We start from the raw sequence: 24,503 nt of genomic DNA, 5'->3' as shown, positions 1-24,503 counted from the left end.
TCGTAATCATCGACATCATAATCACCGCCATCATCATCGTAATTGCCGTCATAATCATCGTCATTGTAATCATCATCATCACCGTCATCATCACCATCATCGTAATCATCATCGTCATCATCATCATATCAAGATCATCATTAGGGAAAATTGGTTTTTAGTGACAGGGAATATTAACATTTTATCGCATGCAGAATAAATGAAACTTGATAACGTAACTGCATTAAAGACGTATTTTAATATTGCTGCGTTTACATCATAAACACTTATTTTCGAGATAATAGATATAATTAAAAAAATGAATCATTTCATGATAATAAATGCAGGAATTAATCATCAAGCACCCGTTTTTATCTGTAAATTCGACAATCAACGATCAGTTCAACAATCAATTCGACAATCAACTCCCTTTTTTTCATGTGCAATGAATTTCAGATGATCACATTTTCCATGTAAATAAAAACAAAATTGTTAATAGAAGAACAAATATACATAAACACCATAAAGTGTGATCGAGCCATTCCAAATCAACGTAGGCCTAATGTCATCCCAAACGACTATGTACGTTTCTGCAGTATTTACAAACTTAACTATCACACTTCGGCTACAATTGCACAAAAAATTCAAATTTCCAAGTTTTTAGGGGAAGGTTTAATACATATATAATGGGATATTGTAACAATATTGGAGAGAATAATTCCCTTTCAACGCGCGTTCTTCATTTCTTTCACTTTCAGAGATTTCTTTTTCATGTTTCATCTCCTTACTTTGTTTCATCGTTACTTGAAAATCAAAGGAAGGGTACATGCTGCCCCAGCCCCCACTACTCGCAAGACCGCCCCTGACTCGCACTGAACATAATTATTTTTTAATTTAATTTATTACCAAATATCACAGTCAGGTACAATTACATGGAATAGTAAATCACATATAAACAAAAAATTTGGTAATTGGAGCTAACATAATAGCAAGATGCTAATCGAGGTTAGTCCCAAGTAATGTCATTATCATAGTTTAAACAAGAATTTTAACTAAATCTCAATATTGTACATCAAATTCAGTACTAATTCTACTTATTACTGTTGCAGAAAATTGCGATCATTTTTAGTGAACATATTTACACTATTTACAAGAAAAATATCTTAATTATTCACAAAATATTTATATAGAATTATTTGTTTTCAGGCAGTATTTATCTTCCAGTAGCATTACTTTTAACGATTTGCTAAATATCTCGCGACTGGGGGTGATTCTAATATTACTTGGCAGATGATTCCATAAAGTAGGACCAGAAAATGAAATTGATTGTTTTCCCAAATTGGTATTATGTTTGTCAAAATTTTGAAAAATAAGATTTTGAAAAATAAGACGTTAATTTTCTGCTTGGGCGGCAGAAAAAAGATGCAACTGAACTGCTTTTATTCATTTTTATCGCATGCAGTTTACAACATTATGAAAAGGGCGAGGTTGGTTTATCGCATATAAACATAACCAAACCTATTCACATTCCCTTTTCTTGATGATGTTGGTATATTTAATATGAAAAGAGAGCCCATATTCATACTAATATCTGAACATAACTGAAGTGACAGCAAGGCACTGATATACGCCGAGATATTAAATAAGGTCAATACTTTTTAAACTATAGGATTCACGAGGGTCTGCCCCAACACTAAGATAAGAAATAAAATACTTATTCCTGATTACAAGTAATCCAATAATGTACGATATTTCAATGCAGAATGTATCCACGGATAACAATTTATGGTAATACCATTACTGTATAAGCAAAAAGCTATAATACAATTTTAAATTAGCATGTTATACTCAGCACAAAGTTTTAAAGGGGGCGAAACCAAAACGTTAACAATCTTTCGATCTTCATCAAAATAATAAATTCTTAATATGGGCAAGGAAAGACGTGCTCATAAGTTAGTGAACCCTACCACAAAATGAACTCCTTCATGCTGAGTGTTGAATGTAGACAACAACACTACAATCTTCGGCGACCGCAGAGAAACAAACTTTCTTGAGAGTAACATTTTATTACTTGACTTCACAATTAAATATCTAAAACATGGAAGAACTTGAACTCTTTACATATGTTAATTTTCTTGTGGTGTTCTCTAACTTTTGAGCACCACTTTATATACATATTTACATTTGAACTTTTGAGAGAAGAAATAGCCATATAAATTGTGCGCTATATTTATAACGTCGGCAGGATTAATAGTTTAAAGGATAGAAATAAAAAATAATGTAGATATTATGACATGTTTGAGCCTAGACAGCATAAACGTTATTCTGCTGGACTCTCTGCTTGTTCCTCTGCTAGCTTATGAATATTTGCCCGTCCGGCAGCGGGAACCAAACTGTTCCAATATTGTGGATTGGCTCTGCAAAGCAAAAAATAAATAATAACAAGAAACATGATATGTCTCAATGGTCGGCAAATGCTCCAATAAATGCTTTTTGAGATCGTTGCTGCCTTTGAGAATAAGGAACTTTCGTTTTAGTTTTGAACGGTTGTTCCTAGGATGGTTGGCAGCTACATATCTTTGCCGTCGGGTGTTACAGTATTTTCCGTCCTACGAATTAGTCGTTTTTATTTTAAACAAATCACGCGAATGGCGAGACCGAAACTCTCATGTTCATCAAAACGCTGATTCCCCCAGAGAGATCGTAAAACGAGAGGGGAGTTCTTTTTATTTGGCAACTTGTCATAAATGGATAGAGGACAACGAAACTTTAGACTTGACGCATGGCATGGCGCAAATGGTTTAATTATTAATTTCATCGTCGTAGAACTATCCGTTGTGTAAAACGAAAGGTCCTTTACTGTCACCCCACAGCAACCATTTTCTGCTTTAAATAGTTTTGTTTCTTGTATTCATCCTCTTTCAGACTCTCAGCGGGCACAAGTTGTATTGAATCAACGGACATGCAGCCAAATCGGTCCTTAAAAGGGAGCCCTGTCGGAAGAAAACGGCGACAAGGTACGAGGTCCTCTTTCACGTGTGTATGACCAGGTAATAAATTGAACAATATTTCTGAAGAACATTATGGCGGGTATCAACCAACTCGGCACTTGAGACAACTCGACCCCGCCGAAAAACTTCGGTGCTGAATTGTCCACTATCGGATCACTCTTTTATTGACAAATAAAGATTAATTGCAATGTTTTTAACTATGATTTCAATTGATTTGTGTATTCAAGTATCAATCTTACCATATGGTTAGGATTCGGGTTAAGGTTAGGGTAAGGTTGAGGGTTAGGTTTTACGATGGACAACTCGACACCTAATTTTCCTGAGCCTCAGGGGCCGAGTTGTCTCAAGTGCCGAGCTGACCTAGGAAGCGTTTCATAAAAGTACTTGTCGGACTTTTTATCCCACAAGTCAAGTTTTCTCAAACATTTTCCATATAACAGTGCTTCTCAACTAATCAAAATGAAGAAATGTCAGATCTGACAACTTGACGGACAAAAATGTTGATGAAACACTCCCCGGGATCTATTATGCCGGACTGCGTATAAAGATTACTATAAATGAAAATCAAACGATCTCTTACCTCTCTCTTTGACTTTGGAAGGAGCTTCGTCTGAGTGAACGATATCCTTCGTGTTTATCTTTCCCCGGAGGTCTACGAGCACGCTCTGTACTCAGCTACAAATAAAGGGAAACTACCGGATTAGATGTAGGCCTATATTAGAATTAGAGATCCCACTTTTTTGTTAACATTCTAAAAGGCAAATAATGTGTTCTTCGGTGTTCACTAACACTTAAATTACCTTGTATATTAAGCTCGTCAGTCACAAGCTTAACACTGTGAATGGGTCTGCTTGGCTGATTTTTCACTCACTGATGTATTTTCATGTATTTTTTTGTATCGGAATTTGTTAATTTGCTAATTTTTCTGATTTTCACAATATTTTTCATGCTGCATTTGGGGGCTGAACATTGAGTTTTCCGTAAAATTCCGTTAACTCTGTTCTTCCTAAATTCCGTGAATTTTTCCGCTTTTATCGCGAAAATCTAGGGACCATTAGAATATATAATTTTTCTGTCGTTGTGGTGATATAAAAGGAACTCTCTTTTCCCATATTCTGAACTCTGATCAACGTCTTTGACAATTGGAAGTTGAACAATTTTGCTTTATACCTTCATACCTTCATAACTTTCAGTTGTGAATTTTGAAGAAAAAATAGATCTCATGGACTAAGCCAACAACGAAATAGGCCGAGAATGAAATATTGAAAAAAAGACATAGGCCTACTGTGCAAATGAAAAGCTAATATATCAATAATCTAAATTCATGTACATCCAAATATTAAAACATGTGTTCCTTTTATCATTTCTTAAGCCATGCGAATCGTCTATAAATTTATAAAATTACAATATAGGCCCTACGACCAATGTCCAACGTACCTCTTCCGCTATTGCCCTTATGTGATAGGGTTCGAACCCACAGCATCCTCCTATGTATCGCACGCCCAGATCATAGGCCTTACGGGCAAATTTATGGACATCTATTCTTGTGAGAGCGCGCGGCTCCATGGCTGTAAATAAAAAAAAAGTTTCATGAAGAAATATGAGCTGATTTCCCCGGGCTAATTTTAACATGTTTAAGGGTAAAGAAAACAAATAAACGGTTGATGTCATTGGTCAATAGTATGGATCCTCCCTTACGACACGCATAGTACTGGATACACAAGCCGGCACTTATGTAGTTAGAATTCATGACAAGTTTAAAGGATCGTTCATAGTAATAACAAAAAAGTTTAATGAAATAAACGTTTCGAATTCATTGTATTTCAGTTGACAGAATGCTGATTAGTTTGGGGTGGGGGGGGGGGTTGAGAGAGAGAGAGAGATTACCATTAATGGAATTTTGACAAACGTATCAATATAAAGGTTCAAAATATCGATGTTGATCGATAGTTATTGATCGTCTGTTCATCAAAGTAAGGATCTGTCTCTGAATTAAAATATTTAAGTAAAATGGATGTAGAGACCGATTCTGATATTATACTTTCAAATCTATTCCATAAACACGTGGACAAAATCTTGCTAAATAATAGTTCTCCGATGATTTTCTAATTTGTTTCACAGAAAGACATCGTTCTAAATCAAACACGAAAACAATTCATTCGTTTTACCCCCCCAAAAAAAAAAATATATATATATATATGTTTATATATATATGCTAAAGCAAATATGAACAGTACCTATTCGTGGGTAATATTAGAACATAATTAAACACATTTATTCTCTGAAGTTAGAAATGATAATTTTGCTTGTTTTGAGATGATCGTTTTCATACCAAAAGGGAATTCTGGAAGCGCGAAGTATCCTCTAGGGTCATCAGCAATCTCTTGGGCGTGGTACCCTACAGGTTGCATCATAAGATAAACGTTCTCTAAGCCTGCTTCATTCAGTGCTTCTTTCATCAATTCAATTGTCTTCAAGGCCGTGTCAGGATCGTAGCAACAGTTCACACCAACCACATTAGCACCTGAACATAAAATAAACACGAGACAGTCGAATGACTCGTTTCGGGGTGGGGTGAATTTCTTGCTAATAAATTTTTCGAGATTGTAAGATAAAATTAATACCTTTTTACGATAGAATCCTATTTAAATTCTGAACGGTGTGTGGTTTTGTGATTTCAAAGTTATATTTTTGCCCAAATTCGGCGGCTAACGTTAGCATGGTTAGTAGAAATCGGTACTTTATGGGTAGGCTTTTAAGCCTGAATTACCCTGACAATAAGAACGGAATTGCCACCCCTTCCAGCATTTGGCTTATAGATACTTTTTTCTTACTTCAGTTTAGTTTGTTTGCGAGATAAAGCTTTCAAGCGGGGGAAGGTTTTTCCCTTTTTTCCCCTTTTCCCCTCACTTTTACCTTTTTGCGCCCCTTATAAGTATCGCCCGGGCAAGTGTCCATTTTGCTTTCACTTCTAAAATACACTGTATCCCGGGTCTGTAAATAAGTTTTCTTGGAAGACAACTCTCTAGAGATTCCCACCAAAAAAAAAACAGCTGACCTAGGCCCCGTTTGATAAAAGTTACCATTACGGTAACTTTGCCATTCAATGGTATCTTTAATGGAATACTTGATTTTGATTGGCTGTTGATCGTCCTTACCATGGTAGTTACCATTGGATGGGAAAGTTACCATAATAGTAACTTTAATGCAACCGGACCCAGCGGGAGTAACTTCCCGGAGTACACCTTTCCCCAAATAACAACTCATTCCACATGTGTTGAAATATCATAAAGCCATCGTTTTTCTCTTCCTGAATTTTCTTCTTTTCCTCGCTCTTTCAATCATGCACACAAAATGGAATTGCTTCAACCCTAAAAACCTTTCTCATGATTTCTTCTATGCCCCAGTCACACCCGCGAAACTGACACCAGACCGATCAAATCTATTACATTATTACCAATGATATACCATCGGTCGGTTTGGAGTCGATTTTGTTGGTGTGACTTAGCATTAGAGTACATACAGAAACCACGTTCGTATACGCACCTGCTTTTGCCATTCTGACTGCAGCATCGCCTGGTTGGACCCCGCTCTCGTCTCCCATTTTGCCTATCCTCATCATGCATGCTACAGGAAGACCGGTTTTAGCCATCACCTCTATGGCCCATTCTGCTTCTTCAGCTTCAGCGAAAAACTAAAGAAAATGACGAACATATCCCACAATCAACTCGTTTTCTAACGGAAAATTCTTCTGATAGAATCAAACAAATTTAGTTATCATTCAATGGGGAGTGAAAAATGATTGGATGTAAAATACAGCTGCCAACATGTCAACATGGCGAGATCTCGCCAAGCCGACTTATGAAAAGTTATGCGAGATACAATAGGGAGTTTTTCCGATTCCACGACACGCGGTGGATTCAAGAAAGTATTAAAAATGCCCGCCAAACGACAATGAACAGCTGGGAGGTCTATCAGGGGCCCGTTTCATAGAGGACTTGCAACTGTTGTAACTTTGCCATTACGGCAACTACCCTAGAAACCTTGATTATGATTGGCTGCTGAGTCCTGTTACCATGGTAGTTTCCATAAGTTGCCATAATGGCAAAGTTAAGACAATTGCAAGTTCTTCACGAAACGGGCCCCAGATGTCCGTTTCATAAAGAGTTACAACTGTTGTAACTTTGCCATTATGGCAACTACCACAACTAGCAACAGGGCTCAGCAGCCAATCAAAATCAAGGTTACCATGGTAGTGGCCATAATGGCAAAGTTACAACAGTTGTAACTTTTTATGAAACGGGCACCTAGTCTTTGTTGAAAATTGATGAACCATAAAAGCAGTTTCGTCAGAAGTTTTGGAGCAGACGAAAAACTGCAATTTATTTCGTTCGTCCAGAGTCCAGGACGGAACTGCCGTTTTAATTCACTGATCGGACAATTGACAATACATTTTGTATGTTATCGAATCCTTCAAGTCGTGCGTCATGGTCAGCCTCAAAAGTTTTGTCAACTTGGCGAGATAGAAATCTTGCCAAATATACTTGTAACAAGTAATGTTGACATGGCAATCTACGTCAACACCACGTATCGCGCCATATCGACATACAACTTTTTTATAAATCGACTTGGCAAGCGACATATACGTCATGTCAACTAAATAAGGTTATTCAGTCGACTTGGCAAGATGACGTATATCGCTATGTTGACAATATGTCGACATGGCAAGATAAATTGGATCATCATCTCGTCAAGCCGACAGCACTTCCGTGACTATATTCAAGGAATGTTGATCTAAAGCAAATCAATACCCCATGGGATCGTTGCATATTATACAAACATACCATGACGCTCGAGGCTCGGGCAAAAAATATTCACGTCCAAGGAACATCACAATAGTATACTCAACATCAATGGTACCATTGGTAGTCAAAATTTCGTAATTATGCTAGGCGAGACTGAATTGTCCAATGCGTCTTGTCCAGACTCTAGTGGGCGCCATAACTCTGGAAAATTTACTCTTACGTTTTCTGAAAATAGCGAGTTTTCGCAATTGTTACGGAGACAAATTCTACAACATCGCAAATATATTGAAATGCCCTTCAAATCATAAAGCTAAGAGGTCTTTGTCGAAAATTTGTGAACCTGGACAGCAGATCGTCCCAGGATTCGGAGCAGACGGAAAACTGCAAATATGCCGTTTGTCCAGAGTCATGGATGGCACTGCTGTGTTTTGAGTCACCGATTTTCGACAAAGGCTGCTTTGTCTGCCATGAAGGGCTTTAGACAATAGATTCTCAACGTTCCAGAAAGCGTCTGCGTATTGGTTGCGAAAAATTCCTTATTAGCAGAATGAGGAAGAAATCTCACCTCACCGAGCATGAAGTCTACTCCCTTCTCCACAAATATATCACACTGTTTCTTGAATTCATTCTGGACGAATTCTTTGCCCGCAGTTTTCTCCTTGTAAGACGTGATAGGTGACAAACTACCGGCTACCAGGGCGCCACCTTCGTCGGCAACTTCACGGGCAAGGTCGCACGCTACATAGTTGATCCTTTCCCACTAAAATCATACATCGAAAATCATTATATTTTTACAAGGAAAATTCTTTTTTTTTTTTAACTACAGATTAAAAAAATATAATAAATAGTCAGAATAAACTGTCAGGCGAGTGATGTTTTCACCCTTTTTTACTCTAAAAACGGACCGATTCCGTTCATTATCATTCATCTACACAAAACAATTTATTCTTTGATATTATATGCCCGATGATTGGAAAACTTTGAACAAGGTTCAATATTTATATTTAATTATGATAAACACAATACGAACTACATGTATTTTCAAACGGTAAGTACAGCAATGGATTGTTTCAATAAAAATTATGAAACTTACATCGGAAGTGGTCCCATTGGATGAATCTGGTTTTTCGTCAGCCTTTATCCCCATTGCGTCCTCAGAAGCATAGAATGTGAACGTTTGCATGACGTCAGCGCCTGCCCGAAGGAATTCACGGTGAAGTTGCTTTACTGTTGAATTAAAAGAATGAATATCAGATATTTACATACCGCATGATTTTTGCGTTGATTATAAAATATAGTCACGGTTTTCATATGTAATGTCCCGTTTACATCTGGGGCCCGTCTTACAAAGAGTTGCGATTGATCCGATCAATCGCAACTATGGAAAGCCAGCAAAGTCAATATATGAAATGCATGTTTGTTAAAAGATATTGTCTAGATATGAATGTATATCCATAAAGTCATTGATTTCTTGATAATTTGGTGTGTTTTACTTTGTTTGACACTGATGAATTTCCATAGAGTTACGATTTATTGGATCAATCGTAACTCTTTGTAAGACGGGCCCCTGGTCTACGCAGGGTGCCCGTATAGTGTGATCGTATCCTGATAACCATACGATCTCCATAGGATGGCGTACGATGATTGATCGTACGATAATCGGGGTCTACAATTTTGTTTTGCGCGGAGTTTTCATCCCCGGGATTTTCATTGCGTAGGGTCATTGCCCTTAGACACACCGAAGGGGCACATTCTCTGGGCATCGTACGATCGCGCAAGTAGTATTATTCAATTTTAATTTAATTCAATTTGTTTTATTTCATTTTCAACAGAAAATGTAAAGTGGACGTTTAGAATTAAAATGACAATTGCAAATGAAACATTATAACAATATAAATTAAGGTAGGTACAATTCATATTTTTTTCCATAAGTAAACAAAGTATTTCATATTAGCAAATTATCATAAACATAATGATCTGAGAAAATGGAGGGATCCACTAAAAGGCAAATGCTTGTAGAGTGTGGACCCCTCTAAATAATTATTATAGAATTGTCTACGAAGACGGACACAGAGGTGACAGGACAAATAACAGCATAATAACAAAGAACAAGAAAAAAAAAAGAGAAACACACACGAGGGACTGTTGTCAGTGCCCAGGGAACGAATTTTATGCTGGGGGTGCTGAAGTAAATTTGACAAGCAAAAAAAGGGGGGAAATTCACTTCAAAATGAAGGTCGTTTTGGTCCTAAGAAATTTGACAAGCAAAAAAAAAGGGTTTCACTACAAAGTAAAGGTCGTTTTGGTCCCAAGAAATTTGACAAGCAAAAAAAAAAAAGGGGGGGGGTACCAACAAAAATGTTGGTTATTTTCCATACATTTCTCCTATTTAACACACCTACCAGAATTCCTGGGGGTGCTGCCTCTGGAGAATAATACACTCAGCGACCCCCTCGGAAAATCTAGGGGTGCTCCAGGCTTCCAGCACCCCCTCTTCCCAGGGCCATATATATTGTCTGGACATAATATGATAAGCGCAGGGGCGTCGTACAAATGTACGATCACCGTATATTTATGGCCTATTTGCTTTTATATTTTGCTATTTACGATGTCCAACATAATATGAAATTGTAAAATGGTCGTAAACATTGTGAACCCCAAAATCATAGCCCGTAGCCACATACGTTGCTATCAAACAATCATAGACAAATCAACTAATCGTAGCAAATGTAAACGAGGCATTGCGAATTTAAGCTATTGGATCAAACTTGGAAATGAAGACAAAAGCGTATTATAATGGAAAATTGACATCGATTTTACAAAACTTATTTAAAGAAAGGGTGAAGATAATTGCGATGTTTTTCATTTACTTAAATGCGAGTGACTTCTGTGGATAGTTTGGATTTATTGATTACTTTTCTCTCTCCCCCCCCCCCCTCTAAAAAAAAGAGATCACTCCATGACTCCAAGGACAAGAAGAACGTCAGTGACTAAATATTTTTTTAGAGAGATAAAGAGGGTGTGATAGAGATCGGGATAGGAAATAGGAGAGGGGTAGCGACTTCGAGAGAAAGAGGGGGGTCCATGACATTTGCTCCGGCGACAATTGCTCCGATGGAAAACCCGCACGTTAAGCCAAACATAAAGTCTACCCTCCATAACTAAACAAACCCTAATCCTTATCTTTACATCATTCTGAACCAAAAACTCTATTACAAGCCTAACTCTAACCCTATGCCCTCTGAGATATTACGACCAAAGCAAATGTCGTGTCACTGGAGGGGTTGAGATAGATTGTGAGTGTGAAAGAGAGAGAGAGGGAGGGAGAGAAACTGCCGGACAATAGGAACAAAACAATCAGAAAAAAAAGTAAACAAATATTTACTGTTAATATCCATCTACTCCTCAAGACGACACCCAGAATGGTTGAAGCAGGGACTTGTGAGGACTTGGTTGAAGTTACAGTAATATGCTGTTTAATACCAGTGTTATTGTGCTTACTGCCTAACATAAAAAACAAATCGCTCGTAATCAAAAGAGTAGCCTCTAAATTTTTCGTCAACAAAATAATGCCTATCATTATTTATTTTCATTCACGAGTAACTTATCTATCGCAAAGCAAGTTAGGAATGGGATCATCTGGGCATTACACAGATAAAGACCGCATATAAGTTTAAGTAGAAAACTAAATAAATGTCATTACCTGCTTCGGGATATTCTATACAAGCCTCTGGCGTCCAATTACCGGCCATGACATAGCCACGCCTCTCCAAGGTAATCACAAAACTACCATCCCCGACGATCGGGCCTTCCTCGAGCCGTTCCAGTAAACCCTTTTTCGACATTGTGATCTGCATGGAAACAAGAAAATATTCAATAAAAAACAGTGACAAAAAAGTGAAGATAAATATTATGAAAAAAAATTAGATTGGTTATCTTATTGCGCGTGCAGATGCAGTGTATTTTATTGTGACAGGGAGGGGAGAATTCTCCATTCAACCCTTGATAAAGGCAATTTGGAGTCTCTCTTTGACCGAGGAAATTTTGTTTAGTTTAGACTTAGTGCAGCACCCACCATTAACGCCCATTAACGTTGAAAATAGATTGAATGATTATTATCCAAAACAAATCGGAAATTTCCAAATCTGACAATATTATTAACTCAAATCAATAACGGTATCTCGGCCATCCAGCTTACACTCGTAATGAAAATCGGCAGTCTGTAATATCATCCCCAGACAATGGTGAGTGCAGCCAACGTATCACGTAACGTATACTAGGTCATTTGTACAAAGACTAAAGATTTTGTTCTCTTGTCGGGGATGTTCGTTATGCTGAAATGCTGTAATAATATGCAACGATTATATCGACCCGTCCCATGTGTTGTAGACTTACGACGCGTGTATTAGTTGTCCTGTTCATACCACTGAACTATAGCCTACATACCACTTCTAGTGGTACAGACAGTTCAGTGGTTCATAATTATACACGCGATTCTGCCACAATAACAACTTCTCACAGGGTGTACGCTTGAGCGTATACATGTATCTCTACGAATTCCTTTAAAAGTAAATAAGTTTGTGTTTTGAATGATAAACGTAAATATCATAAGGTCTCATCATATTGATTGACTGAATCAGCTTAGAACCATCACATCCCCTGCTGTCAGAACCGGGTGTCAGAAGAATGTATAGGACAACACAAGGCCTGGTCACACCGCCCGAGCGTTGTTGGAGCGGTCGAGGAGCGGTAGGGAGAGAGGGTCGAATTTCGACAATGCTCGTCACCGCTCACAAAATTGGGGAAAAAATCGAAAACATGGGCGTTGCCTTAGCGGTGCACCACTGAAGCCAGCGTAGCTTTAGCGTTGGTTTAACGGTGGCGAGCGGTCGCGAGCGTTGGTTTAGCGGTGACTCGAGCGTTTAAAGAGCGGAGTTATGCGCATGCGGGCGTCGCACAGTGGGCCAGAATGAGTTGAAAGTGCGTGTTATATTTTTACTTTAACATGTAGATTAAAGGTAATTTTGGGCGTAGAATCGACTGAACATAATTTAAAGCCCATATGACGTCACTTTGATACCAAATTTTGATTGGCTGCTTAAAACCTATCTTTGAAAAGAAAAATTACGCTAAACAATGTGAAGTATATAAACTTTGTGTTATGTGTTACTTTAAGATTGATCAGAGTGAATGTTGGTTTATGCTTCTCACATGCCTAAAAAGTGTGTATGAGATCCTGAAAATAATTGGATGGCATCAAAATGATCATGAGATTAAACAAAAATACTTTAAAATCTGAAAAATATTAACCGTGCTTTATCAAGCTGTGTAGACTTGGTTAAAACGCAGAGTATATAACACAACGAATGTTTTACTACGATGAGGGTTTTTGGCTGAAATTAATCTACAAGTAACTTTTATCTCTGGAAGAGGGCTGGGTAGCCCTTATATGCGTTATCGACCTTCTTTTGCACACGGTGCGCTGCGATGACTGCACGGTATAAAAATGACCGTTTTTGAACAGGTTAAATTGGGGTGATGTCTCAAGTAAAATCGGCTCTAACATAAAAACGGGCAGCTAAATTTGGTATCGACTTTAATAAAGCTTAGACACCGGGCGAAAAAAACAGGGATTATCAGCCCATTTCGATTCCAAATGAGCTCCTTATTCATTTCTCCCCGTATTTATAGCCCAATTCTGGTACCGCTCCGACACCTCCTTACCAACGCTAAACCAAGGTTCATCACCGCAATGGATCGCTACTTTAACGCCCAGCACCGTTCCAGCAATCCCGTGTCCGCTCGGAAAACGCTTACAACCGCTCCACCCAAGTTTGTGAACCGTTTGATCACCGGCCGGGCAACGCTGGCAAAGCAGCGGTTGTCCAGCGTTCAAGATTTCTGCGTTGGCCTAGCGGACCCAAGCGTTCACCAACTTTCGTCTAGCGGTGCCAAACTTTGACTGGGCGTTGTTAGAGCGGTAGTCAACTTTGCTGGAGCGGAAAATTGCCCGTTCCTCACCGCTCGCAATATTTTGAGCAGCCCAAAACTTTCGGAGCGGTAGGAGGGACCATCAGCGGTGGCCGAGCGTATTCGACGTTGCCTTAACGGAGGCCAACTTTGGTTTAAGTCCGGTGGTGAACGGTAGCGAGCGGTGATGATTTTTTTTTCTCTCCGCTCCACGACCGCTCCAACAACGCTCGGGCGGTGTGACCAGGCCTTTAACATGAACATAATTATACATCATTTCATTCATTCGGGGACACTTTCAAAGTGTTCTCAGTGGAGGGCAATGGGTAAATGATATAAATACCGATCTATCATTTGCATTAATGTGATTAGTTTTAATTCCAATTACATGAACATGATTTCAATTTATTGATATGAATCATTGTCCGACTGTTATTCTCAATAAATGGAAAGTTGGCAGATCTGTATACAATTGCGTTTTCCCGCTAAGTCGACTTATAAATAGTTGTATGTCTACATTGCGTTCTCCCGCCAAGTCGACTTATTTGTATATCTACATTGCGTTATCCCGCCAAGTCGACTTATACTTGTATGTCTACAAATTGCGTTATCCCGCCAAGTCGACTTATACTTGTATGTCTAAATTGCGTTATCCCGCCAAGTCGACCTACAAAACTTTTATGTCAACATGGAGAGATACGTTGTCTCGCCATTTCAACTTATATAGTTGTATGTCTATGTATTTGTTGTATAAATGTTGATGATTTACACTCCTCAGGCGTTTCCTGTCATCGTGTCCAAAATGTTGCTTCAATGCTATACTTCACCACCGCGGCGGCGTATCCAACGCAGTCGCGCCGCTGCTACGAGCAAATTGTCGTCAACAGTCAGTGAATTATAGACCCGGGCCCTGTAACACAAAAATACGATCGATTGTATCATTAAAAATAAGTCTATGGCAATCCATGTACAAACATTCATGATCAATTGTAATATTAATCTTATCCCTTCATGTTACACCATGACACCTGGGCCCGTATACACCAAGCTCAGTGTTGAGTAATTGTAGGGCTCCAATTGATTTGGCATTTTTGCATTGCGCTTTTTTTGTGTATTAATTATTTTGCATTGATTATTGGGATCGATCGTAAAAATCGGCTCCACAATCAAATGCTAAGCTTCATGAGTTACAGTGCTCTGCTTGTTATTACCAAAATCATGACTCCGAAGCATATACTTTCCTTACACAAATAGTCCTTGATAACGTGAAAGCTTGTCGGAGACTTGTCAGACATAGCAACAAACCGTACATGACACATGTACAGTACTCCAGTCACTGTAATTTCATTCATCAAAACAGGATACAATGCCTGTCATTGGGTCCCCAGAAAAGAACCATCCAAAGTTTGAGTCACTTGACTGAGTAAACACGCAGGCGCAATAATTGGACTTTGAAAATAATGAGTTATCGCGATGATATTTTGCTGACATTGCAGTTATAAGCACACACTGGTTTAAAAAAATTAACTCATTAAATGTCCCTAAGCTATCAGTTAACTTATCACTTTAAAAGAGGGGCATGGCGCCACAATATAGGGGGCATGACAGGGGACCGCAATCGGTGATTTTTTTCAAGTAGTGAAGGCAGGAAAGACAAGGGGGAAGGGAAAAATTGGAAAAAAGGGAAGACAGGAAAAAAGAAGTCTACATGAAAACAAAGGAATAGATGCGTAACGAGCTGTATTACCCCTTTCCTTCAATATCATTAAGAAAAAAGAAATGGTTGCCTCGTCAAACTACCCTGGCGTCGCCGATACGCGATAGATACACATTAGTATAAAGCATAAGGGCTCCGTAGCATAAACAAAAGGCTGATTGTCAATTAAAGGGTATCATAGGAAGTTCATCACATTATCTCGATCGAACGACCACGCTTTGCATTGATCTTTGAAGCGTGAACTTCATGATGCATGCACTCAAGGTCAAGTGCAAATGCTATTCCCCAAATGCCCATGGATATTGTTTCGTATAGGAAATGTTGCCGATCAGCTGGTAGGGTTTACGAGATGTATGTAAATTTATTTTCACTTCGATCATGGTGGTATTCCCGCCCCTTTTTTCAGCTCTAAAGTTTTAGGTGTGCCCCTATTTTCCCCCAAAAGTGTCCTCTTGTTGGCGCCCCTCCATCGCCCAGGGCAAGCTGTCAATGTCCTCATCCATTTACATACAGGGCAGGAGGCGACTGCCCCCCTGTACTCTTCGAAAACAAAAAGGTTCGAATGGGAACCATTTTGTCAAGTGTTTGGAACCCTCGAGAAAAGGGTTCCCAAAAAGCTTTTTACGTGCTTGAAAACTTTAAAGGGATTTATAAAGTACATAAAATGCTCCAAAGCGGTTTAAGGTAATTTAGAACATTTTGTTAAGGAGCATTTAAAGGTTATTATTATTTATAAGGGACAGGCATAACCCTCGAAGAACCCCTTTTTTCTAAGTGTATGGTTTTTCAAGTAGTAGGGGAAAAGAAGAGGGATTAAAAAGACGCAGAGGAAGAGGGGGAAGGAAGAAGAAAGAAGAGTAAAGAGAGTTCTTGGTCGTGTATTTTCTTCATTACAACTGTTAATTGAGAAAATATGACGTCACTTTGAGTTTGAGGTCATTTTGTGCCGCTGTATCCTTAATTATAGAGAAGGCCTATTCCTGTCAGCTTCGTTTTGTATAGTTTGGTTTGACCTTAAAGTGGTACACTTCATTCATCTTTTTTTTTCAATTATTATCCCCCCCCCCTACATGATTTCACATTAATGTTGTTCGAAAAGTAATTTATCATTGAACAGCACATCATTATACTTAGCTCATAATTTTTGTTGGTGGGTAGATTTTCGTCACCTAGCTTGGCAGACATTTTTTTTTTTTTTTTTGGGGGGGGGGTCGCTAGGAACATATGAAGAGTGTCATTTTGTTTAATGCTCCCTGTTCTTTCCGAAATAAGATCGTTTCCGATGTGGAATGTAAAGCAAATGATCACTTTTTTATGTTTCAATGGATCAGAAAAAGTATTATTTCCTCGGTGATATGACTGTTCGCTTAATTGGAACGACACATCCGAATCGCATCGATTATGATGTCCCTTTAGTTTAACCGACGGTACGGGGGCCGTACCAGCTACATATAGGTGGGTTGAATAAAAATGATTCTTTTAAAAAATGAATAAAACGGCGACTCGACATACGACCGCCGTATAGAGTAAATTTGACTGATGTATAACTGTTTACTACTGCTAAACATCTCAGCCAAACTGAGTGACCAAAATGTAAACAAATTTCGGACTAGCCAGCCATTCATAAAATTATGAATTTCTCCATTAGTCCAGTAGATATGTGAAAAAGATGCTCGAATCTGGCAGAAAGTGTGAAATTTGGCATACAGGGGTATTTTTGGGCGCTGATTTCAAAAATTGCCGGCCCCAAGCGATTTGACCATCGGGTCGGCCGCCATTTTGAAATCCAAGATGGCCGCCATGAAAAATCATTAATGTCACTTTCTTGAGTTTTACATGACGTGTGACACTGAAATTCAGTATGTTGGGGTATTTTTAGGCACTGATTTAAAATATTGCCAGCCCCCAGCAATTTGACCATTTGGTCGGTGGCTAAATGGCCGCCATTTTGAAATCCAAGATGGCCGCCATGAAAAATCATTAAATGTCATTTTCTTGAGTTTTACATGATATGTGACACTGAAAATTGGCATATAGGCTTAATTCGGGGTGCTGATTTCAAATATTGCCGGCCCCAAGTGATTTGACCATCGGGTCGGCCGCCATTTTGAAATCCAAGATGGCCGCCATGAAATATCGTTGCAATAATTTTCTCTAGTTTTGTATGAGCTATGGTATTGAAATTTAGCATATATAGTGTAGGTGTAGTTTAGGGCACTTATTTTAAATAGTCTTACCACCAGGTCAGCCGCCATCTTGAAATCTAAGATGGCCGCCATGAAAATCACTAAAAATCATTTTCTTGAATTTTACATGTGCTCTGAACTTTGGCAAATAGAGATGGCTGCCATGAAAAACCATATCAAAATAATTTTCTTGGATTTTACATTATATATGACACCAAAATTGGCATACAGAGGTACGTGGCACTGATTTTTGCCGGCCACCAGCAATGTAACCACCGGGTTTCGGCAAAATGACCGCCATGAATTAAAAGAAATTATAATAGTCTTGAGTTTTATATGTGGCCCTGAAAGCTGTCATATAGGCATATATTTAGGCACTGATTATTGTCAGACCCCTGTTTTGTTGCCATTTTGAATTACAAGATGGCCGCCATGAAAGATAATTAATAAGTCTTACGTATGGCCTGTAACACTTTGAATTTGGAGAAAAACTTGAATTCCAATACGGTTACCAAGTTTGAATGATGTACAACATTATAATGGTGAGTAAAACCCATTGTATTGGCACTGGAAAACCGTTGCAAGGATTATAATACTTTGGCACCCTTAATTGCTGATATAGATGTTACGTAAGTATGAAGCACCATAAATACACAAACCAGCTAGCTTTTTCTGCAGTTACACATTTGAAGTGGCTTTGGTTGAATAATCACCATCCGGAACAATCATTTTCTGTTGAGAGGCTGTAAATTATTTATTTGAGTTTTATATGATCTGCAGTATTGCACTTTGACATATCGACGGAGTGCGGGGTGCTTATTTCAAATATTGCTGGCCCTCAGCGATCTGATCCCCTGAGTCAGAAGCAAAATGTCAGCCATCTTGAAATCCAAGATGGCTGCCATGAAAAAAGATCATTGAAAAAAATCACTTTATCTAGTATCACGTAATGTATTATTTTAAAATTTGGCATCTAGGGATATTGAAATCTGTCCAATAGATATGCTGCAAAATGGCCACCATCTTGAAATTTAGAGAGGATCGACTGTCATGAAAATTCATTAAAATCATTTTCTTGGTTTTAATAATTTGATGCACTGCATTTTAGACATACAGGCAGGTTTTTGGCCTGCTGGTTTCAGAATATTGCTCCAATAATTGTGATGTTTTATTACATGAAGAAAACTGCTCCAGACTTGAAGTACTGATGGTTATATAGTGGTATGATGATGATGATGAAATTAATATTAATGATGGATGATAATAATACATATTTTATTGTTCAAAATAGAATTCAGTTACAGAAATACTCCGAAAATTTATTTTGCCCATACCCTGTAGATCGTGAGCCCGGCAGCAACTTAGCAGCGCCACATCGGACGTTGCTCTATCCCTTAAAGGACAAGTCCACCTAAACAAAAAGTTTATTTGAATAAAAAGATAAAATTCCAAGAAACATAACACTGAAAATTTCATCAAAATCGGATGTAAAATAAGAAAGTTATGACATTTTAAAGTTTCGCTTAATTTCACAAAACAGTTATATGCACATCCTGGTCGGTATGCAAATGAGGAGACTGATGACATCTTACACTCACTGTATTTTATCATATGAAATATGAAATATTCTAATTTTCTCCTCATTGTCAAGTGAAACAACAATAATTCATCCCTGAACATATCGAATTAGCATTGTTGAATACTATATGGTTCATTCAAGTTGGTCCATATTGTCAAATTTGTAAAAAATGAAATATTGTATAATTCAAACAATAAAAAACAAAAGAAATAGTGAGTGAGGGACATCATCGACTGTCTCATTTGCATGTCACTGAGTTGGGCATATCACTGTTTTTTTTTTTAAATATGCGAAACTTTAAAATTTCATAACTTTCTTATTTTACATCCGATTTTGATGAAATTTTCAGCATTATGCTAGTTTGATTTTTCTCTATTTATTCAAATCAACAATTTCTTGTGGTGGACTTGACCTTTATTTTAAAAAGGGAAGTTCACCCCGGAGAAAAGTTTGTTGTAAAGATGGTGGCCATTTTGCAGCATATCTATTGGAAAGATTACTGGGGGGAAATTTCAATACCCCAATATGCCAGATTTCAAAATAATACCTACGTTATAATTATGATACTTGATTTTTTTAATGATTTTTTTATGGCAGCCATCTTGCAGCTGAGGTATCACGGGCCTAAAACATTTCCCATAGACTCGTGTGTTAAAGAGGCCCTCAAAAAAAAAAATAAGGATGAAATTCGAGAATTGAATGTTTACTACCTGTCCAGTGGATAGGATATATGTCTGGCATTCCATATCTGACCAGAAAAGGGTACCTCGACCAGCTCTTTCTAAAAATAAATCGGCATTTATGAAGACTACACCTGACAGGATCAAATTCATTACTTGAGACAGTAAAATGGCAATACTTCTCCCGCCAGTATAAAAATAGTTCCAAAGTGGTGATATATCTTCCAAATTTGAAAAAGGGAAGTTCAGTAAAGTTACCCTCCCTAGAATCAGTGTTTTATTATCAATCATATTCATTCATTTTTGTCAATCAGCAATATCAGAATTAAAAATTGAGAATTAAATGGGTTGGCACGAATGAATATCTTTGGCCCGTATAACCCTGACTCAGGGGATCAGATCGCTGAGGGCCAGCAATATTTGAAATAAGCTCCCCACACTACTTATATATGTCAAAGTGCAATACCGCAGATCATATAAAACTCAACGAAATAATTGCAATATTTCTATGGCAGCCAGCTTTGAATTCAAGATGATGGCCATTTTTCCGCCGACCAATTGTCAGATTGCTTGGAGCCAGCAATTTTTTTAATGAACTTACCCACATACCGAAATACTACAAATTTCAGTGGCACATATTATGTAAAATTCAAGAAAATTAGTCCAATGATTTTTCATGGCAGCCATCTTGGATTTCAAATGGCGGCTGACCCGATGGTCAAATCGCTTGAGGCCGGCATTATTTGAAATCAGCGCCCAAAATTAAGCCTATGTGCCAAATTTCAATACCGCAGTTCATATAAAACTCGAGAAAATGATTGCAATAATATATCATGGTGGCCATCTTGGATTTCAAGATGGCGGCCATTTTGCCGCCGGCCAAATGGTCAAATTGCTGGGGACTGGCAATATTTGAAATCAATGCCTAAAAATACCCCAACATACCAAATTTCAGTGTCACATGTCATGTTAAGCTCAAGAAAATGACATAAATGATTTCTCATGGCGGCCATCTTGGATTCCAAAATGGCGGCCGACCCGATGGTCAAATCACTTGGGGCCGGCAATATTTGAAATCAGGACCCCGAATTAAGCCTATATGCCAATTTTCAGTATCACATATCATGTAAAACTCAAGAAAATGACATTTAATGATTTTTCATGGCGGCCATCTTGGATTTCAAAATGGCGGCCATTTAGCCGCCGACCAAGTGGTCAGATTGCTGGGGGCCAGCAATATTTGAAATCAGTGCCTCAAAATACCCTTGTATGCCAAATTTCAGTGTCACATGTCATGTAAAACTCAAGAAAATGACATTAATGATTTCTCATGGCGGCCATCTTGGATTTCAAAATGGCGGCCGACCCGATGGTTAAATCACTTGGGGCCGGCAATATTTGAAATCAGCAACCCAAATTAAGCCTATATGCCAATTTTCAGTGTCACATATCATGTAAAACTCAAGAAAATGACATTTAATGATTTTTCATGGCGGCCATCTTGGATTTCAAAATGGCGGCCATTTAGCCGCCGACCAAGTGGTCAGATTGCTGGGGGCCGGCAATATTTGAAATCAGTGCCTCAAAATACCCTTGTATGCCAAATTTCAGTGTCACATGTCATGTAAAACTCAAGAAAATGACATTAATGATTTCTCATGGCGGCCATCTTGGATTTCAAAATGGCGGCCGACCCGATGGTCAAATCGCTTGGGGCCGGCAATTTTTGAAATCAGCGCCCAAAAATACCCCTGTATGCCAAATTTCACACTTTCTGCCAGATCCGAGCATCTTGGCCTTTTTTTGTCACATAACCGCTCCACTACATGTGTTGTACTAGTAGTATATACACGTAAAAATATGTGCCTTACGGTTTGTTTGTTTTTATCAGATCACGTTTTCAATTCATGCAAGCAGCATACTGATAATATGCACAGTCATCCTTTAGGAATATTGGACATCTGGAATTCACTCAATAGTTTAATTAAACAATGACTCGGCTAAAAATGATCCTCTTGAACATTTCTGAATGAAACCCTTAAAGCTACATCACTGATATTTTTTTGTGACAGGACAAAAATATCAAACGGGACATTGCGTAACAAATAAAATGATTTTTTTTTAATGAAAACGTAAGGGGAGATGAATGAAGGTGGGTGTTAGCAAGGGTGGCACAGGGGTAATTTGCTAGTGGGGGGGGCGCATGGCGATCTGAACGGATTTCATCTTTTTTCTCAACTTATTTCATTTTTCTCTACATTAAAAGTTTCTCAGTGTTCCACAACAAGAGATCCTCTTTTGATAGCTTGCTAATTTCTCATTCTTTCCTCTTTTTTTTATTCATTATTCATTCGGGGCGTCTGTCCCTGTCCCCCTCCCCGCAGCGTCAATCAACCCTGTATAATTGTAAAATCACTTAGGACACATAACGCTCAAATTGACATTTTGGTAATATGCCGGAATTAACATTACTCTAAAACTATAAATATAATGTTGATTATCATTATCAAGATGCCGTGGTCGAGTGGTTTTTAAGGCACCTGACTAAACCTAAACACATGAAAGTCCGGGGTTCGATCCACGGCAACGGCACTAATGCTCGTGAGCAATGCATTTACACAACTTATCCTACATCCATATAAATGGAAATGCCATATGCATTTTTGGCACTTATAAAACCATAATTAAAAAAATCATTATCATTATTCATTAGCCATTGTCTATTTACTTTGTAATTTTGTTGAAATTTTTGAAATAAAATAAATTCGTTATCAATCAATCGCTTGGGCGATGCATCCCCCAATTTCAGGTGGGGGTGATAGGTATTCAACCAGGTTTCAATATTAAAAAAGGGCCTATTAAATATTATACATATTATTGTCAACATTATGATATCATTTGTCACACGCATCACTTATATGCTACATGAGAGGATCATATAGCTTTAAGAGCTTGAAAATTTATTATTTCTAGACACCTGAAGCACCCCTTGCTCTCCGAATACGGGCCGGATATTAATCTCCGGGTACTTTATAGGGGAAAAAAAATCGATGAACATAATATGCGATGCATTTCTGCGACAATTATTGATTGTATATATAAACGAACAAAATTTCACTTTGTCGATCATCATGAAAACTGACAGAGCTCCGACAGAACTACATATATGTTTTGAAAGCAAAGCGGTCACCCCTGGCGGTCACGCGCAGGTAAAATTCAGCTTGGAAGCTGTAGATAACTATATAGAAGGACAGACCTCTTTGTAATGTCTATCATCCACATAAATTCACGAGTACTCATGTACACACGTTTTAATTTCTATTTCTAAACATCAAGACAAGTCAATCGTACTTACAATTTACACAAACAATGTGGACCGCACAGCTACAGTCAACCGAGTCAGGTAAGACGCAAATTCTGTAAATACAAATACTGTTTTGCAGTACTCGAACCACAACACAGGTCGCAGCAACGTTTTCGAATTCGAGTCGTCTCCGTGGCCAATTTCACAACAAACTGTTTGTATTTCCGCGGAAGGAATCAATTTCTCCTATCGTAGCTCCCTGCCCTGGTGGTGGTCGTGGAGACCCTTTTCGCGTGTCACATAAACAGCTAGCATGAATTGTATGTGAAAGACTGCGTGAGATGAGCTGAGCTGAAAGATATCTCTACAGAGTTTACATTGGATGGGCAAGGCCACGGTACGGGGATGGGCAGCACGAGCGAGATGTCGAAATGTGATATGTTGTCTGATCGAGACTCAACATTTATTTTGTATATCTGGCACTGGCAGCTCGCCGAGCCTGCATATCCATGCTGTGCATATGCTATATAGACGTCGACGCGGTACGGTAGATTCGTTCAGGTGTGTTCACTCGTGCACAAAGAAACTAAAAAAAAAAAAAGAAGACTATTGAAACTTTGTGCATTACGAATACTAACAACAAGAACACGAAGTTAACATAAATTATGAGATAACAGGCATAAATCAACATGTCAGAGCAGAAATAATTAACAGATATGGTAGTGGGTAGTCTACTCTATTAACTAACTCAACTTTGACACCCCTTTTTTGACACTGTCTGGGTGGCCATTATCTTCTCCCACTGGTATAGAAGGAAAAAATTTAAAAAGGAAAAAAATTAAAAAGTAAGAAAAAATATGTTTTTTTATACTCCTACAAACAGACGGATTTCAGCCCCGGCCATGGCCGTTCGCAGAAATTTTTCGCTGGGGGGTGGGGGGCAGCATGTGTAAGTTTTCGAAGAAATAACTCTAAAGCGAGAGAGCGAAGTGAATTTTTGTAAAGTGACATTGAAGGATATTGTGCATACTTTTGCTGAGATTTGTGAAAATTTTCCGCAGTAAAAAAATGTAAGTTTTCAAAACTGATTTCTGGGTGGGGGGGCCGGGGGCAACTGCCCTGCCCCCCCCCCCCCTCGCTGCGTACGGCCATGGTAGGCCCTATGTGAAATTTCGCCTGATTAATTAGGTTAACGTATATCTCTCGCCATGTATTTGTAACAGAAAACGCAAGCATGCCGGAATGAATGTGGTATTTATCGTGCATATCGTC

The 24,503-nt window shown here is 38.4% G+C and overlaps 1 protein-coding gene across 5 annotated transcripts; it reads right to left on the bottom strand.

Moving 5' to 3' along the window:
* Positions 1-219: 219 nt before the first annotated feature.
* LOC135154803 (betaine--homocysteine S-methyltransferase 1-like) lies at positions 220-24,503 on the bottom strand. Of its 5 annotated transcripts, XM_064102886.1 has the most exons (11): positions 24,439-24,497; positions 23,283-23,817; positions 14,535-14,675; positions 11,499-11,646; positions 8,889-9,022; positions 8,361-8,555; positions 6,537-6,684; positions 5,323-5,514; positions 4,428-4,558; positions 3,571-3,665; positions 220-2,396 (listed from the first exon to the last, which is right to left on the bottom strand). In XM_064102886.1, the coding sequence occupies exons 4-11, from the start codon at positions 11,638-11,640 to the stop codon at positions 2,300-2,302; spliced, it is 1,134 nt and encodes a 377-aa protein (XP_063958956.1). In that variant the 5' UTR covers positions 11,641-11,646; positions 14,535-14,675; positions 23,283-23,817; positions 24,439-24,497; the 3' UTR covers positions 220-2,299. The 5 variants fall into 5 exon arrangements, with proteins under 5 accessions (XP_063958956.1, XP_063958958.1, XP_063958955.1 ...); XM_064102888.1 differs by lacking the exon at positions 14,535-14,675 and having other exon boundaries at positions 24,439-24,503; XM_064102885.1 differs by lacking the exons at positions 14,535-14,675; positions 23,283-23,817; positions 24,439-24,497 and adding exons at positions 12,191-12,502; positions 14,022-14,471.

This window comes from Lytechinus pictus, chromosome 7 (genome assembly GCF_037042905.1).
Source record: "Lytechinus pictus isolate F3 Inbred chromosome 7, Lp3.0, whole genome shotgun sequence".
Classification (NCBI taxonomy): domain Eukaryota; kingdom Metazoa; phylum Echinodermata; class Echinoidea; order Temnopleuroida; family Toxopneustidae; genus Lytechinus; species Lytechinus pictus.
Note: the sequence above shows the minus strand (reverse complement) of the source record. Positions and strands in the feature narration are given on the sequence as shown.

Coding starts and splice junctions, on each gene's coding strand:
- LOC135154803 (XM_064102885.1), bottom strand. CDS start 12,217: ATGAACAGGACAACTAATACACGCGTC. Junction 11,647..12,190: donor GGACAACTAATACACGCGTC/GTAAGTCTACAA, acceptor GTTTCCATGCAG/ATCACAATGTCGAAAAAGGG. Junction 4,559..5,322: donor GCTTCCAGAATTCCCTTTTG/GTATGAAAACGA, acceptor TTTTATTTACAG/CCATGGAGCCGCGCGCTCTC.